This window comes from Miniopterus schreibersii, assembly GCF_964146895.1.
Source record: "Miniopterus schreibersii genome assembly, chromosome: 19".
Classification (NCBI taxonomy): domain Eukaryota; kingdom Metazoa; phylum Chordata; class Mammalia; order Chiroptera; family Miniopteridae; genus Miniopterus; species Miniopterus schreibersii.
This window is the reverse complement of record NC_138119.1, coordinates 3,160,221-3,175,092: the sequence shown is the minus strand read 5'-3', so window position 1 is coordinate 3,175,092 and position 14,872 is coordinate 3,160,221. Positions and strand designations below refer to the sequence as shown.

At 45.0% G+C, this 14,872-nt stretch overlaps 1 protein-coding gene across 5 annotated transcripts in view; it reads left to right on the top strand.

Moving 5' to 3' along the window:
• The window catches only part of COL11A1 (collagen type XI alpha 1 chain), a 131,049-nt gene that overhangs the window by 61,329 nt on the left and 54,848 nt on the right, over positions 1-14,872 (top strand). For all 5 annotated transcript variants that reach the window (XM_081121700.1, XM_081121701.1, XM_081121702.1 and 2 more), the window contains 8 exons: positions 1,943-1,996; positions 2,545-2,652; positions 2,942-2,995; positions 7,128-7,181; positions 7,281-7,325; positions 7,455-7,508; positions 7,618-7,662; positions 10,204-10,257. In XM_081121700.1, the coding sequence (XP_080977826.1) occupies positions 1,943-1,996; positions 2,545-2,652; positions 2,942-2,995; positions 7,128-7,181; positions 7,281-7,325; positions 7,455-7,508; positions 7,618-7,662; positions 10,204-10,257 (468 nt within the window). The remainder of the gene's footprint in view (positions 1-1,942; positions 1,997-2,544; positions 2,653-2,941; positions 2,996-7,127; positions 7,182-7,280; positions 7,326-7,454; positions 7,509-7,617; positions 7,663-10,203; positions 10,258-14,872) is intronic.

Below are 14,872 nucleotides of genomic sequence, written 5' to 3'. Positions count from 1 at the left end.
CAGTCTGGCTGAGCTGGCGACAGAGCACAGAGAGGGTTCAGACGGGGCTGACCTTGTCACTGTTCGCACGTTGCCTGTGCAAAAAATATGCTGTCTTAGTTTGGAATTTTTCTTGATAAGAAATCTTCCTGTTTTACAACTCTGTAAAGAATATTAAGTCCTATTGAATTTTCATGCATAGTATTTATTAGTTTTTTTCTGAGTAGGTTTTATAATTGACCATTTATCTCCTATCTTAAAAAAGGAAATTAAAACTATTTGGTTTGTATATATAACAACATTAACTGTTAACCAAAGGTGAAGTAGCAAGGGTTAAAAAATCCCTACTGTTTAGACACAGATTTTGTTCCCCCTAGACCTCACTTATCATACCCAGAAAAACAAGTGGCATGGGTGAATTCCACTTTTACAAATCTTCTAAAATTCCGGGGATTTTTTTTTGTTTGCTTTTTGTTTAGATTAACTCAGACCTGATCATTTTAGAACTGGAAAGCTCAGAATGGGATGGTGCCAGTTGTTTTTAAAAAGACACTTATTGTATGGATACCTGCCATAATTTGTTTCCTTAATGGTGAATGCATTAGAAAGCACAGGTGAGACAAACAGCATCCAGTTCACTGTGTTCTCTCTTAAAATAAAACCGAAGACAGAAACAACTCTGCCTGAAAAGAATCCTAACAACTCTTCCTGGTCTTTAGACACAGAGCGCAGTGTTTTTAAACCAAACTTGGCAGCTGTGTGATTACCGCGCTCTCCTGGGAAGGTCATGAAGACAGCAGTCAGTAGGAGGCTCAGGCTCATGTTCAGCTGTGAAGCCTCTGCCCCGCCCGCCGCCTTCAGTGCGGAGAGAACCCGAATTCCACCGGCGAGCTCACGGCCAGAACGTTGGAAACGGCGTCTGTCCTAAAGGAAACTTCTGCGCCAGTCAGAATTCCCTGGGCGCGATGCCAGGCGGGGCCCCTCTTCCAAGTTCAGGGCCCATGCACCCATAATTACCTGGTATTTCCCGGGCCTTGGCATAGCTTGCCAAACTCACAGTGAGGCAGGGATCATCTCCAAACGTTCATTCAGAAAATGTTTGTTGAGTGTCTTGATTATTAAGGGTCAAAAACGTACTAGGCCCTGGAGGTGCGGAGGATAACTGGGCATGAGTCTCGTTTTGCACCATTTAGTAGAAGGATAGAGACCAGTGATCTCCTAAGAGCGGGACGGAGGTTGTGGCGATAACAAATGCTCAGCACAGAGAGGTTAATTTTAGGGGAAAATACCGAGGTCCTGGGAAAGTTCGTAGCAGAATCGCGGCCTGTGTTTGAAAGAAGGGCGAAGTGTCCCCAGGTGGAGAGACGGTAAAAGGTTTGCAGTGTGCGTGGGAGAGCGGTGACCACAGCAGGAATTGCAGAGCGCGAGACGGGCGACTCAGAGTCTCTGGAACTCAGTCCTGGAGCGCGGAGTGGAGGCCGCGGGGAGATTCCGGACCAAAGACCGCGCGGCGGGGAGCGGGGCGGGGCCGGGCCACCGTTAGCGAAGTGCGTCCACTGACGGATTGTAAAGTGAAAAGCGACAGGCGCCTTTGGCAGCAGGGTTTCTAGCTCTGTTCTCACACTGGCTTGAAATGCCCTTTTCCGAAACTGCACGTCGACGCCATACTCTCGCCACTAATCAGATGCCAACTGCCCCTTCCCCAACTCACTTTTTGCCTCAAAACCATCACCAACAGCTCCAGCACCAGCGGCACCACCACATCTTTTCTCCAACGACCAGTTTACTCCATCTGTGCCAAAATTAACGCAGATATTCTACCTTCGTTTTTATTAGTAAAATAAAAATGTTTCACAGCTAGGATTCACATTTCTCAGAACAATTTTCCCTGCTTATGAGTATTCATATTGTACATAGCCATATTTTATATTCGAACACCTGTTTTATTATTTATATTTTTTAGGGCGAAGATGGTTTTCCAGGATTCAAAGGTGACATGGGCCTTAAAGGTGACAGGGTAGGTCAAAGAAAAATGTTGACTAAAATTTGCTTTTAAGCAAATAAGGGGCAGCAGACAGCTTTTTTAAAAAATTAAATTTATCGGGATGAAACTGGTTAATAAAATCACACAGGTTTCAGGTGTACAAGTCTGTGGTTCATCACCAGCATGTTGCATGTATCAGCTTCTTAACTGCCTTTAGCTCGAAATGATCATTACGTCACAGTGGAGTGATTGGGGCGGCATCTTCTGCCTCCCTACATTATCGACTCTTGATTCTTATATTTTTCCCTCTTTCTCTCTGCAACACAGATGCTAAAATTAATTTAATAGGACACACAGTAGCGTGGGCTTCTGTAGGTTGTTCAGTGTCCAACTAGATCCAGGTGTTTGTTAATCGATGGAAAGACTGATGAAGTTAACACTTTTAAGCCTCGCTGTCGTAAATAAAACATGAGTGAACAGACCAGGAGTTGAAGAATGTGACTTTCTGATGGGCTGTAATCTCTGCCATTCAGTCCCCAGTAGATTTTAAGTTACAAACGTGTCGTTACCCTGCGTTCCAGGGAGAAGTTGGCCCAATAGGCCCGAGAGGAGAAGATGGCCCTGAAGGCCCCAAAGGTCGAGCCGGTCCCACTGGGGACCCCGGTCCTTCTGGTCAAGCTGGAGAGAAGGTCAGTGAGCCACTTTCTCAGCCTTGTACGTCCCCCTGGACTCCAGGGACTGTCTCTGGCGCCCGTAGACAGCACAGGCTGTTAGGAGCATCACACACCAGGAAGGCGCCTGAGCTTCGCTTTTCCTCTTAGAGGAAAAGAATAGAATGAAATAGAATGAAGGTCTGGGGGAAACTTGCAGATCTTTCTTTCAAGGGTACACATATGTGGTCCCTCTGAAAAAGAGACTAAAATCATCATTGAAGCTTGATTCAACTTGGAACTCACTGTGGTGTGTGCTTCCCTCCAGGGGAAACTCGGCGTTCCAGGACTGCCAGGGTACCCAGGACGGCAAGGTCCAAAGGTAAAGGAACCGGCTCGATGTGCTTTTAAAGCTGACTCACCAGCAGTTTGTTAGAAACACTTAAAATCAACCACCTGTGGTTACCTTTCAGCTTGTAACTTAGAGATGGTGAATCTTCAGATATCGTTTCACAAGAGAAAGCCACGTGGCGTGCGGGCGCCGGGGGCAAGGGGCTCGGGGCGCCTGGGTGACCGCGGGGGGAGTCTCAGGAGACGGGGTCCTAAGAGGACAGCCTGGCTGGCTGCTGCCTTGTGCCTGAACTAGGATCTTCCAGGGCAGCCGAAAAGACTGTCTGGAAGTTTTAAAGTAGGTGCCAGGTGATGACCAATCGCTTCTGAATTCATTTTCATAGCCTACGGGTTTGAATTCCCACTTGATATTTTAAAAAAAGAATTATAATACATCGTCCATGCTCTCACCCTTCCGCACTCCCAGCGTTTGTTTCCTAGGGCTGCCATGACATAGCTCCACAAACTCGGTCACCTAAAACAATGGGCACTTACTCGTATAGTTCTGGAGGCCAGAAGTCTAGCACTGAGGTGTCAGCAGGGTCACACTCCCTTCCAAATGTCTAGGGGAGACTCTGCCCTTGTCTCTTTCAGCTTTTGGTGGCCCCAGGCCCTCCTTGGCCAGTGTTGGCCCATCTACAGTCTCCATCCCCCTACACCACTCAAATTCTATATTTGACTACTTGAAATATACATATTTTATAGGTAGAAATAGATGGTTTTAAAAATACATGTTTACCCTGGTATACTAATTTTTCTCAAGTTAATCATAAAACATTGTTAAGACTACAATTAACCATTGACTAGATACAGCAAAGTGGTTAAATGAATTAATATATAAATTCGGGTTATCAATATTAAGATTTTTTTAAATACACATGAGAATATCTACCTACCTATCATCCATCTGTGTTTGACCCATTCAGGCTTGACAAGTACAGCAGATAGGGATAATCTTAATTATATACTGATCCCAAAACATTTATTTATTAATAAGCTTCACAAGTAATCAGTGGGAGAGAGAAATGTCCTTTCTCCTGACAGAGGTGGAAACAGGCACCTATGTTCACTCATCATGTGATAACGCTCTTTTAGGGATTATTTTCTAGAAAATACATTTTATGCATAAAGCACATACTATAATTCATATTTCCTCTAAAGTAGGAGATAAACATAACACTGTGAGCCCTTGTAAAATAAGAGGCATACGTCTATGATTTTAAAGTAACGCAGCCATCATTTACTGTTTCTGGCTATATTTAAACCACTGATTAGTAACTTTTACCTGTTAAATATTATCTCTAATACACCGTCCTGTCTCTTAGTTACCTTCTTTTGAAATGTCAAGTATTTTCACAAGTATTAGGAGTGAGAGAAGACATTCCCTGCGCAACCCTGGGCATTAAGCTCTCCTTAGATTACTTGCTAAATTTTTTATCTAATTACTAAATTACATGATAGTTATGGTGATGTTTTGATTTAAAAACAGGAAACTGTCCTATTATTTGAATGAGCACAATTTTCTTTTATGAGTTTATTTGACATTCTGATGTTTTGCTGTCTTTCACAAGTCAATTCTCAGTTCAATATTCTTTGAGTTTGGGGGTTTTATTATTAGTATTAATTAACCAAATGCATCACAATGACTGGAGACAAGTGTTTCTTTCTAGTAGAATCAAACATTTCCCTTTACTCTTGAACTTAAATGTTTGAAATTTGGGTCTTTATTATTTTATATAACTTTTCTTCATAAATTTCATTCTAGTCTCAGAAGCCATTTACGTTTCTCAGTTCTAAAACAAAAAATGATTAGCACAGCAAAGATCAAAGAGAACTTCAAAGAGAACTTTCCTATGTGGAAGCCAATGCATTTTTAAATAGATTTAAATCATTTTCTACTAAAAGTGAAATTTGGCTGCTAAGCTTCTTCAGACAAGTTAAAGACTGTAATTAGACAACATAATTTATCCAGTATTTTACTAGCAAAATCTTACTGCGTATTTCAAAGATGCACCACCTTGTGTACTATGAAATGACAGATAACTATTTCAATAAGTAAAATCTATTTTAAGACAGGATTCTTTTATATTTTAAGCAGCATTTAAAGTAAATTTTTATATTTTCACACTTAGTGACTGAGCCTCTTTGGCCATTAAGCTTTGACTCTGGGCCTTTTGTTTGCTGTTTGGGTTTCTAATTAAAAGCGGATAATGCCTTTTCACAGAAATTATGTATTTGGGTGATAATTCCTTAAGTGAGACAAAGAGAATGATACGCCCATATATTACAAACCGTTTAATTGGTAGATTGGACATTTTTAATTGGTAGATTGGTAGTCTGTTTCCCATAAATTTCTTAGAGCAGAGACTATATAAGAAAATAAATTAATTAAAAATAAAATTGATGCCTAAGAGCCATTTGTTTTAATGGAGTCTCTCTTATCTATGTTACTTATCTATGGCACTCGGGACAGAAATGAATATTTGTTCCCCAACAAAATTTGATGGAAGTAAGTTATTTTCATACTCGATTACACTCAGCGAGTTCCTGGCGTAGTCGCAGAGTAACACTCCACCAGACGTCACTATCGGATTCCCCGCAGAGAGAGAGAAGGCTTTGAAAGCCTTTCAGAAGTGTAATTTGCAGACATTTCCCATTACGTGAACAGGACACGTCCTGACAGTTGTCCTCGGGTCGCGCGTGGTTATGTCTGTGGGCACAGATTAGATGCTCGGGGAGGTGGGCCGCACAGACGCCTGGCGGCGCATTCGGTTAGTGGGGCCCGCAGTGTCCCTGACTCGGGAGGAGACAGATCGGTAGCATCCGCTCTGTCAGTGTGACCCGGGGACACGGTTCGTGATGCGGATCGCGCGGCCGATCACAAGGTCTGCAGTCCACACGAGCGGACTGAAAAAGCAAAACGTGCACTCGAGCCAGAGAAGGCTTGTGTCCCCCGGTGACGGGGAGGAGCGGGAACGGGCCCGGCCTTCTCTTCGTGCGCAGTTCCCACCCGGTGCGTTTAATTCACACAGTGGCCGAAACAGGACAAGTATTCAGAGGCACCCCCTTCCCGCCCCTCCGGGGCGCATCATTAGCAAGTTGAAGAGCAAGGATTTGCCCCTAATCTGCTCTATGTTGTGATACAGTCATGAGGCAAACGGTCCCGGTCCTGTTCAGAGGACCCTCTGGGCAGATGAGCATCCGAGCATGTGCGCAGGGTAAACGGGGGATTATGTTATATGTCGTCTCTGAAATGTGGCCGCTTGTGGATGAGCTGACACGATGCTTCCCCTGTGCTTGCGGCGTCTTTAAGGAGCCACGGTTTATCGCCATCTATCATTATCATTTTATACCTCGCCCGCCTGCCTTCCGACCTCCCACAAATGCCCTAGTGCCTTAGATGCCGACGGCTGCCCTCATTCTGCAGAATAAAAACTAAAACTGTTCAAAGAGGAGAAGTACACACCCAACTTATTTGGGGGACCGCACGACAAAGACAAGTCTTGAATGTACGTCTTTGAAATTCCCCCGGCAGGACCGTCCTGCTGGACGCCTGCCTGAGACCCTCAGCTAGCTCTGACCACATCCAGACATCAGACAGGAAGGGTGGAGGGACGGTTTCAGCGTTTATGGTTTGATCCAGTTCTAAAGGCAGAAAATTCAACTAAAAATTGATATATACACTCACACTAGAATGCTAATTCAGGAAAAATACTTTATAATGTTATTTTAAAATTTGTGCATGCTGGGGACCTAGAATTCTTCGGAGTTGAATTCTTCTAAGTACATATGAGGACTTAGAAGGCAACCATTTATTGTGGACAAAATGCCCTGTAATTGCTATTTTTTAATATGACAAATGATATCTTTGATTAATTATTTTACTGAAATTTGAAAACTAAAAATATGTTTTATCAATTCCTACCTTCAATGCTTCCAGGATTTCCGACGTCCCTGTAAGTTCATTTTTAAATTTTTGAATGGAGTTTGTACGGCACATTAAAGTTATGCTTTCGGTTTAAATATTGTCAGCTTGTGGGGATCGCTGTGTCCCCAAAGGCTTCCAGCTTGCGGTTCAGGATGTCGGTGGCCATGCTCATGGTGCACTTGCCTCATTCTTTCAGGGCTCCACTGGATTCCCTGGGTTCCCAGGTGCCAACGGAGAGAAGGGCGCTCGGGTATGATGCTTACGTTGCTCTGGACTCGCTAGTGTAAATTCCCTGCATGAGACACGGTTCCCCGGGCCGCCCTTACTGACACTGAACTGTCTTTGGCAGGGCGTCGCTGGCAAACCGGGCCCTCGGGGGCAGCGCGGCCCAACGGTGGGTGCCTTTCGTTGAAAACCATGCTTTTCATTTGGGATGTAATTTTCAAAGATCGTTCTCTCCAGAAATAAAAATGTGCTGGGTGCCACTGGCTCGGCACTGAACAGCATCTTCTCTCCTACGCAGGGTCCTCGCGGTTCCAGGGGCGCCAGAGGTCCCACCGGGAAGCCTGGCCCGAAGGTAATGTTGGCCGCGTCTCACTGCGGCCTTGCCGCGACGGCGTCCAAGACGACGCTCCCAGGAGGCATCGAAGCTGATTTCTTCTTTTTCTTCTTGTTGCTATTGGCAGGGCACTTCGGGCGGTGACGGCCCTCCTGGCCCTCCCGGGGAGAGAGTAAGTATGGTGCAGTCACGTCGCATGGAGTCCGTACGAACATTCCACAGCCTTTACTCTAGGAAAGGAACGGGGGTCTGCACCCACAGGGCCACCCCCAGGGCCATCCGCAGGGCCATCCGCAGGGCCACCCCCAGGGCCACCCGCAGGGCCATCCGCAGGGCCATCCCCAGGGCCACCCGCAGGGCCATCCGCAGGGCCATCCCCAGGGCCACCCGCAGGGCCATCCGCAGGGCCATCCGCAGGGCCACCCCCAGGGCCATCCCCAGGGCCATCCGCAGGGCCACCCCCAGGGCCCCCCACAGGGCCATCCCCAGGGCCACCCGCAGGGCCACCCCCAGGGCCATCCGCAGGGCCATCCGCAGGGCCATCCGCAGGGCCACCCCCAGGGCCCCCCACAGGGCCATCCCCAGGGCCACCCGCAGGGCCACCCCCAGGGCCACCCGCAGGGCCATCCGCAGGGCCATCCGCAGGGCCACCCCCAGGGCCATCCCCAGGGCCATCCGCAGGGCCACCCCCAGGGCCCCCCACAGGGCCATCCCCAGGGCCACCCGCAGGGCCACCCCCAGGGCCACCCGCAGGGCCATCCACAGGGCCATCCGCAGGGCCATCCGCAGGGCCACCCGCAGGGCCACCCGCAGGGCCACCCCCAGGGCCATCCCCAGGGCCATCCGCAGGGCCCCCCCCAGGGCCACCCGCAGGGCCATCCGCAGGGCCATCCGCAGGGCCATCCGCAGGGCCACCCGCAGGGCCATCCGCAGGGCCATCCACAGGGCCATCCGCAGGGCCACCCCCAGGGCCATCCGCAGGGCCACCCCCAGGGCCACCCGCAGGGCCATCCGCAGGGCCACCCCCAGGGCCATCCGCAGGGCCATCCGCAGGGCCACCCCCAGGGCCACCCGCAGGGCCATCCGCAGGGCCACCCCCAGGGCCATCCCCAGGGCCATCCCCAGGGCCACCCCCAGGGCCACCCGCAGGGCCATCCGCAGGGCCACCCACAGGGCCACCCCCAGGGTCCAGCAGGGTGGGAGGGTCCTGTTCCTCCGTTCACTCCCCTCAAAGAGAGTCATCTTTGTTTGAACACAGGTTGTGTGCTACTGACACTGTCACAGAAATGAGAGAAATGATGGGGGCAGCTGGCCTACGATGTCACGCTTATACTCGAGCCAAGACATATTTTTTCCCTTTAAGTAGGCCTGTGCCACCCCAGCCTCTCTGCTGTGCTGTGGTCCACGCTGCCTCTCATGGTGCCCGTGGAGCTGGCCGACAGCATGATGCTGGGAAAATGCCAGCTGCCAGTGGCCGTTAAATCACAATCAATGTGCATTTGAATCAAGATAAAACATCTATTCCAGGAACTAGAAAAACTATTTAGTAGATTGAGTCCCAATTGATGTGAAATCAAGCTAAACACACCCGAGTGAGCGTGCCCTTTACTTAATTTTTGGGGGCAAAATGTAGCATTTTTGTAGTCAGATTTTTAAACGCTATCCTCTTGAAAGAATTTTAAATATTAAAGCGTATCCCTGTCAGAGACATTAGTCTCATTTCTTAATATTCTATAATTATTTTGAGTATTATGCAATCATAGAAATATATTTCTGATATTTTTTGAAATTTGTAATAGATGTTTCACAAAACAAAAAACAGAATTATCCTATAATGTATAACTGAAAGCCTGGGAAGGCTAAATTGATAAACTGAAAAGAGTAAATTCTACCAAAGACCAATTTTAGTAAGTTTTATTTTTTATTTAAACATACATACATCCTACCCTAACTGTATTACTTAAGACATTTAAATTATCTTCTTTTTAATATGTTTGGGGCATATAAAGGATTATCTTTTACCAATCTATTGCTGCCACCAACAGTCACTGTAATAAGGTCTACTGACTTTGTGCATTTTGAAGATATGTAAATATGAGTGTTGAATAATTATAGTTAAACATCAAGAATGACATTATAAATGTGTATCTGGATTGAATGTTAGCGAGAATTGTACGATGTTCTTTTCATCTCTCTACCAAAGAAGTTTATACGTGAGTAAAATGAGATATTGACATCCTCAAAAGTAACATATTTTAAGTACAGAGGTTAGTTAAAGGCATCTTCTGTGGTCATTTTGAGGAAATCACTTATTTTTCCTTTTATTTCTATATGACTAAAATCAGAATATAAAGTCAATCCTTAAAAATAAGCTCTCTTTGGGGGGATTTGAATTGAGAAGTCTTCCATCTCGGATGTTTCTAGCCAATGTTAAAAGCGGAGAACCTGTGGGACCTCTTGGTGCATCTGAGTTTTACACTTTTAGCATGAATTCTAAATATTTACAGTATTAAGCTGAGACCACGGCCGTGCTGTGTGGTTTTGGTACTGAGTGGTGTGATAAATCATCAGTTTTGCTCTGCGCCAGGCACAGATGCTCTTGTGCTGCGTGGTGCTCTCGGGACAGGGAGGACGCTGTGTCCGTGGAAACGAGCCGCACGGCGTCCAGGTGTCGTAGGGCACATCCGTCAACTTCCCTGTTTTCTATTCTCAGGGCCCTCAAGGACCGCAGGGGCCAGTCGGATTCCCCGGACCAAAAGGCCCTCCTGTAAGTGTGAGAATTTTTCTCGATTTTTCTTCATTTGAGAACGTTTTGAAATTTTTGAGAGTCATAGCTTATATTTAAATCATTTTTAGATACAAATATTGACAACAGTTCCTATAAAACAAAATCGCAATGAGTAAGGTCAGAGACTATAGATATTTTCAATTTATGGTGTTTACCAAGTATTTCTGTAAATAATGTACTTATGTCTTACAAATACTCTTTCCAAGTATGTCAAACCATAGAACAACATGAATATTACTCTCTCAATGACTCCCCTACTGCAACAAATATGATGGGTGGCATAAAAAACTATTACAACTGATGTGTCCTTCAAAATACCACTCCCTAAACACTCACCAACATTCTGATATAATTTACATCACAGTAAGATTTATTTTTTTGTCTTTTTTATTTTGTCTCTATAATGCATTCTTTTTAGAAAATGTAATGATAACCCTTCCTGAATCATGTCCCTTTTATAAAATTTGTTTAGAGTTTTATCATATATCTTCCCAAAGTTATCTGAAATCCTTCATTTTTACACTTGACTGCTCTCGGGCATAGAGGACATGTCAGGGCTCAGCTGATTCCTTTTGCCTTTCTCGGAAACCTATTCAGGTTTTTTTTGAGAGTTAGGATCAACTTCTCCACTTAGTCTCTTTCTGCTCCTATAAACCAAAAACCACAGAATGGTGGCTTATAGACAACAGAAATTAATTCTCCCAGTTCTGGAAGCTAGAACTCCACGATCAGGGTGCCAGCAGCTCAGGTGGGGCCCACTTCTGGGTCGCAGGCTTCTGGTCTCCTCGCCTGGCGGAAGGGGTGAGGGAGCTCTCGGGAGCGTCTCTTGTCAGTCACTAATCCCATTCAAGAGGGTTCCTCCTTCACCACTGAAGCCCCTTCCGATGGTCCCACCTTACTAATAACATCCCCTTGGAGGGTTAGGGTCTTAATATAAGAATTTGGGGTGACACAAGCTTCCAGACCATAGCACCACCTACCTAAGGAACCTGTTCTCAAAGCATGGTCCCTGGACCAGAGCATCGGCACTCCCAGGACTTGTTAGAAATGCAAAGTCTTGTCCTGCCTCACTCACCTCATCAGAGCTCTAGGGGAGGGGCCCAGGGTGTTTTTAACAAACCTCCAGGGAGTTCTGATGAATGCTAAAGTTTGCTAATCACTGTTCTAGCCTAGACTTTAGTGTGCATACAAATCGCGTTGGGTTGGCATCTTGTTAGAAATGTAGGTTTTGATTCAATAGGTCTTGGGTGTGTTCAATACAAGTCTTGCATAAAGGAACAGTTCAGAAAATTCTAAATTAAGATGTTCAAATTTTAAATAAATGTTACATGTGATTACATTATATATTTGAACATGTTGGAAGTAATTTATAAATAAATAAATATGCTCTCCCAATTTTTACTGAGTGTGAATAACCCTCTATTCCACTGCTACTTTCAACTGAGACTTCAGCTCACATCATCAGAAGATGAATTATTTATTGGGAAATACTGACTTGAATATTAAATGTTAAGGCGCTCTCTTACTTTTTTACAGTAATTTTCAGACAATATGTTTAAAATATTAGTTTAACGCTACAGTTTTACTTTATTACCACAAACAGATCAAGAGCAGATCGTTATCTGTATTATTGCATTATAAAAAGATCAATGCAAATAGCTAATATTAAATATAGCATAATATATACATATATATTTAATATAGCATATAACGCACATAAGGTTGGTCACCCACTATGTCAGGTTTGTCCAAATGGAATATTAAATTATGCGAAGTTTCACGTACAGGGAACTGAAAACAGTTACAAAACGATTGTACACATCGGATTCTTTTCAGAGTGTTTTGAAGCCACGTGAAAGACCACTGTTTAGCAACATAGAAACTAGCGACATGCGTAGCTCGACATTCACACCGTTCGTACATATGGCTAACAGCTGTCACCCTCATGCCGTGTGATTTTATTGTCAAGGCCACCTGACCCCCATCCTCGTGCTTTGGGGCGAGTTTTGCGCGTGGGCCGCGCCCGTTTAGCTGGAAGAGGCGCTGGAAGTGGAAGTGCCCGCGCCTGCGGCGCGCACTCTAGCCGGAGACGCCCACTGTTGGGGGCCGTTGCCTTCACCGCTGAACCAAATGACGTTTAGGCTCTGCTTCTCTGGCGAGGGAAACAGGAGAGCGTGGAATAAAAGAACCGGTCATTCCTCTGCTTTGCATTTTCACAGCGCCGAGGAAATAAGTGCCTTCATCTCCTTGGCAGGGAAGGAAGAACCGGGCGGAGGGTTGGAGGCAGGCTCCTCTTCTGCACACTAATCGGCTCGTCTTCACTGTAATCACGACATGTATCCTGTGTGTGTGTGTGTGTATGTGCGATACACACCGACACACGTACAGACACGGGTTACGGGGGAGTGCGTGGGATGTTAATGTCGTGTCAGTGTCAGCACACGGTTGCCCCATTTAAGATAATTTTAACTTGGGGCTGTGAAGATTTCTCTAAGATACATTCTGCTTAGGAAGAAGAAAATCAAAGCTCAGCGCCAATGGGAAGTGAAAACAGCCCCCCCAACAACCACTTAGAAGGACCTTTTCTCAGGTCGCTTTGGTGAAAACGCTCACCCCCCTCAGATGAATTTGTTACCTCTGCCCTTCGCCACCGACATCAAAGCGGCGGCCAGTGCTGATCCACAGAATTATTAGTTGTAAATGAATGCCATGAAGTTACTTGGTAATTAACCTGCTTTACTTTATTGGATAGCAGTGTGGAGCTACCACAGTTCTTTGGGACTGATCACTATATAGCAGGAAACATCCTTACATCAAGACTAATGGGATGAATTCTTCATGGAGTCTGTTTGCACCGCCCCCTTCAGGATGTCCAGGGAAGATGTTAAAAATCGCATTGCGTTCATCCCAGGGTGGTGCAGATCTCAGAGCCCTGTTTTAAAGGGTTATGATATTTTGCAATAAAAGTGTAATCTATACTTCTCACACCAGCAAAAATACTGAGATAGTTAACTTTTATTTTTATAGATTTGTTAGAAAACACATAACTGGCTCATGCTGATGGCAAAACCCATTTGAGAGGCATTTTAGTACACTGGGAAGAGAGGCTGACTCATATTTATTACCTTGAACTGTTACCCTCTATGTTTATACTTAAAACTTTTACCACTGCCCACAATTGATAGCACATTTATTCCTGTACATAGCAAAACAGTGATAAAGCAGAGAACTTGTTTTTATTTACTGTTCTGAAATAGTGAACCTACATGAAGTCTACTGGGAATTAACTACCTATTCCTGTTTCCCCTTCAAACTGAGGGCAGAGTGACAGCTTATATTCCTACACCCAGGGCCTAACACGTAGATGTGTCTCACATGCTTTGGAAAGAAGGAATGGTTGAGTGACACCCCGGAATGTTTGGGGGCCTTGGCTGAAAACATTCCAGCTTTGGTTTTGGGGGGAGGAGAGCGTCAGAATCACTGGAAAACATGAGCCAATCACTGAGCAAGCCATGACCTAGTGAAATACTGTAACCATGGTCTTTAATTAGAGCTGTTAGTTCACCCGGCAACCAGGGTGTCCAAAGCGACGTGATGGGGGAGCAGACTGGTCCTAGGCAAGGCCAGGAAGCCTTGAAGTGTGGTTGCCACGCTGGAGAAAGGCTCTCTCCAGTGGGAGAACACGGTTGTGAAAATGAGCTTATTTCTAAACAATTCCTTGATTCCAACTCAACATATTAAAAACATATTTAAAAATAGATTCATGTACATAATGTATTTGTTTAAAGAAAGAGGTTTCTTTAAATCATTAACATATCACGAGACGTATATCTGTCATCATTAAAATGTGGTTATTAAAATGATCGTTTCTATTCATTTACCCACGAGGGTGAGACTGTTTCTGCCTATATCTATTAAGCATGTTTTGAGATGTAAACTTGATACGTATGTTGGTTTCTGAGTAGGATGAATAATTCATAATGCAGTCTGAAGAAGCAGTCTACCTCGACTAAGGTCTAAACCATAGGAACCTCCCAGGGTTGTTTACTTTAAGTACTTAGTTAATTGCTTCATTAATTTCTTCAGTCGTGACAAAGACCCTTTACAAACGGGGACAGCGCAGTAGCTTTGCTCTCCAGCGCTTAGTAAACTGCGCTTCCAAGATGATGTGAGAAAACCTACTGGGGGAAATTGGTCCTAGTGACTTCTAAAACTGAGCAAAGTACCTTGCTTCCTTTCCTTGACGCAATCGAGAGGTACAGTGCCCTTGTTTATAACAGAGTTTGTTTCTGTTCATTCTTGTCGGTTAGATGCTCGGGCCACCACTAGGGGACACTGTCTTTCTCTCGTATGCAAGTCTTGGATGGACCGGAAACTGAATTAGGAACAGATCAGCAGTACTGAGGAATTAACATATTGGCAAAAATAAAAACAAATGTATATGAATGTTCTTTATAAAAAGATAAAAAGATGAAAAAATGTAAAATGTTCTACAATTTTCTCTTGATCTCATTTCAAAGAGAATTATACTAAAGAGAGATATACAGAATCAACAGAACTTCAAAATATGCTATGTAGTGAAAATACAAGAAAA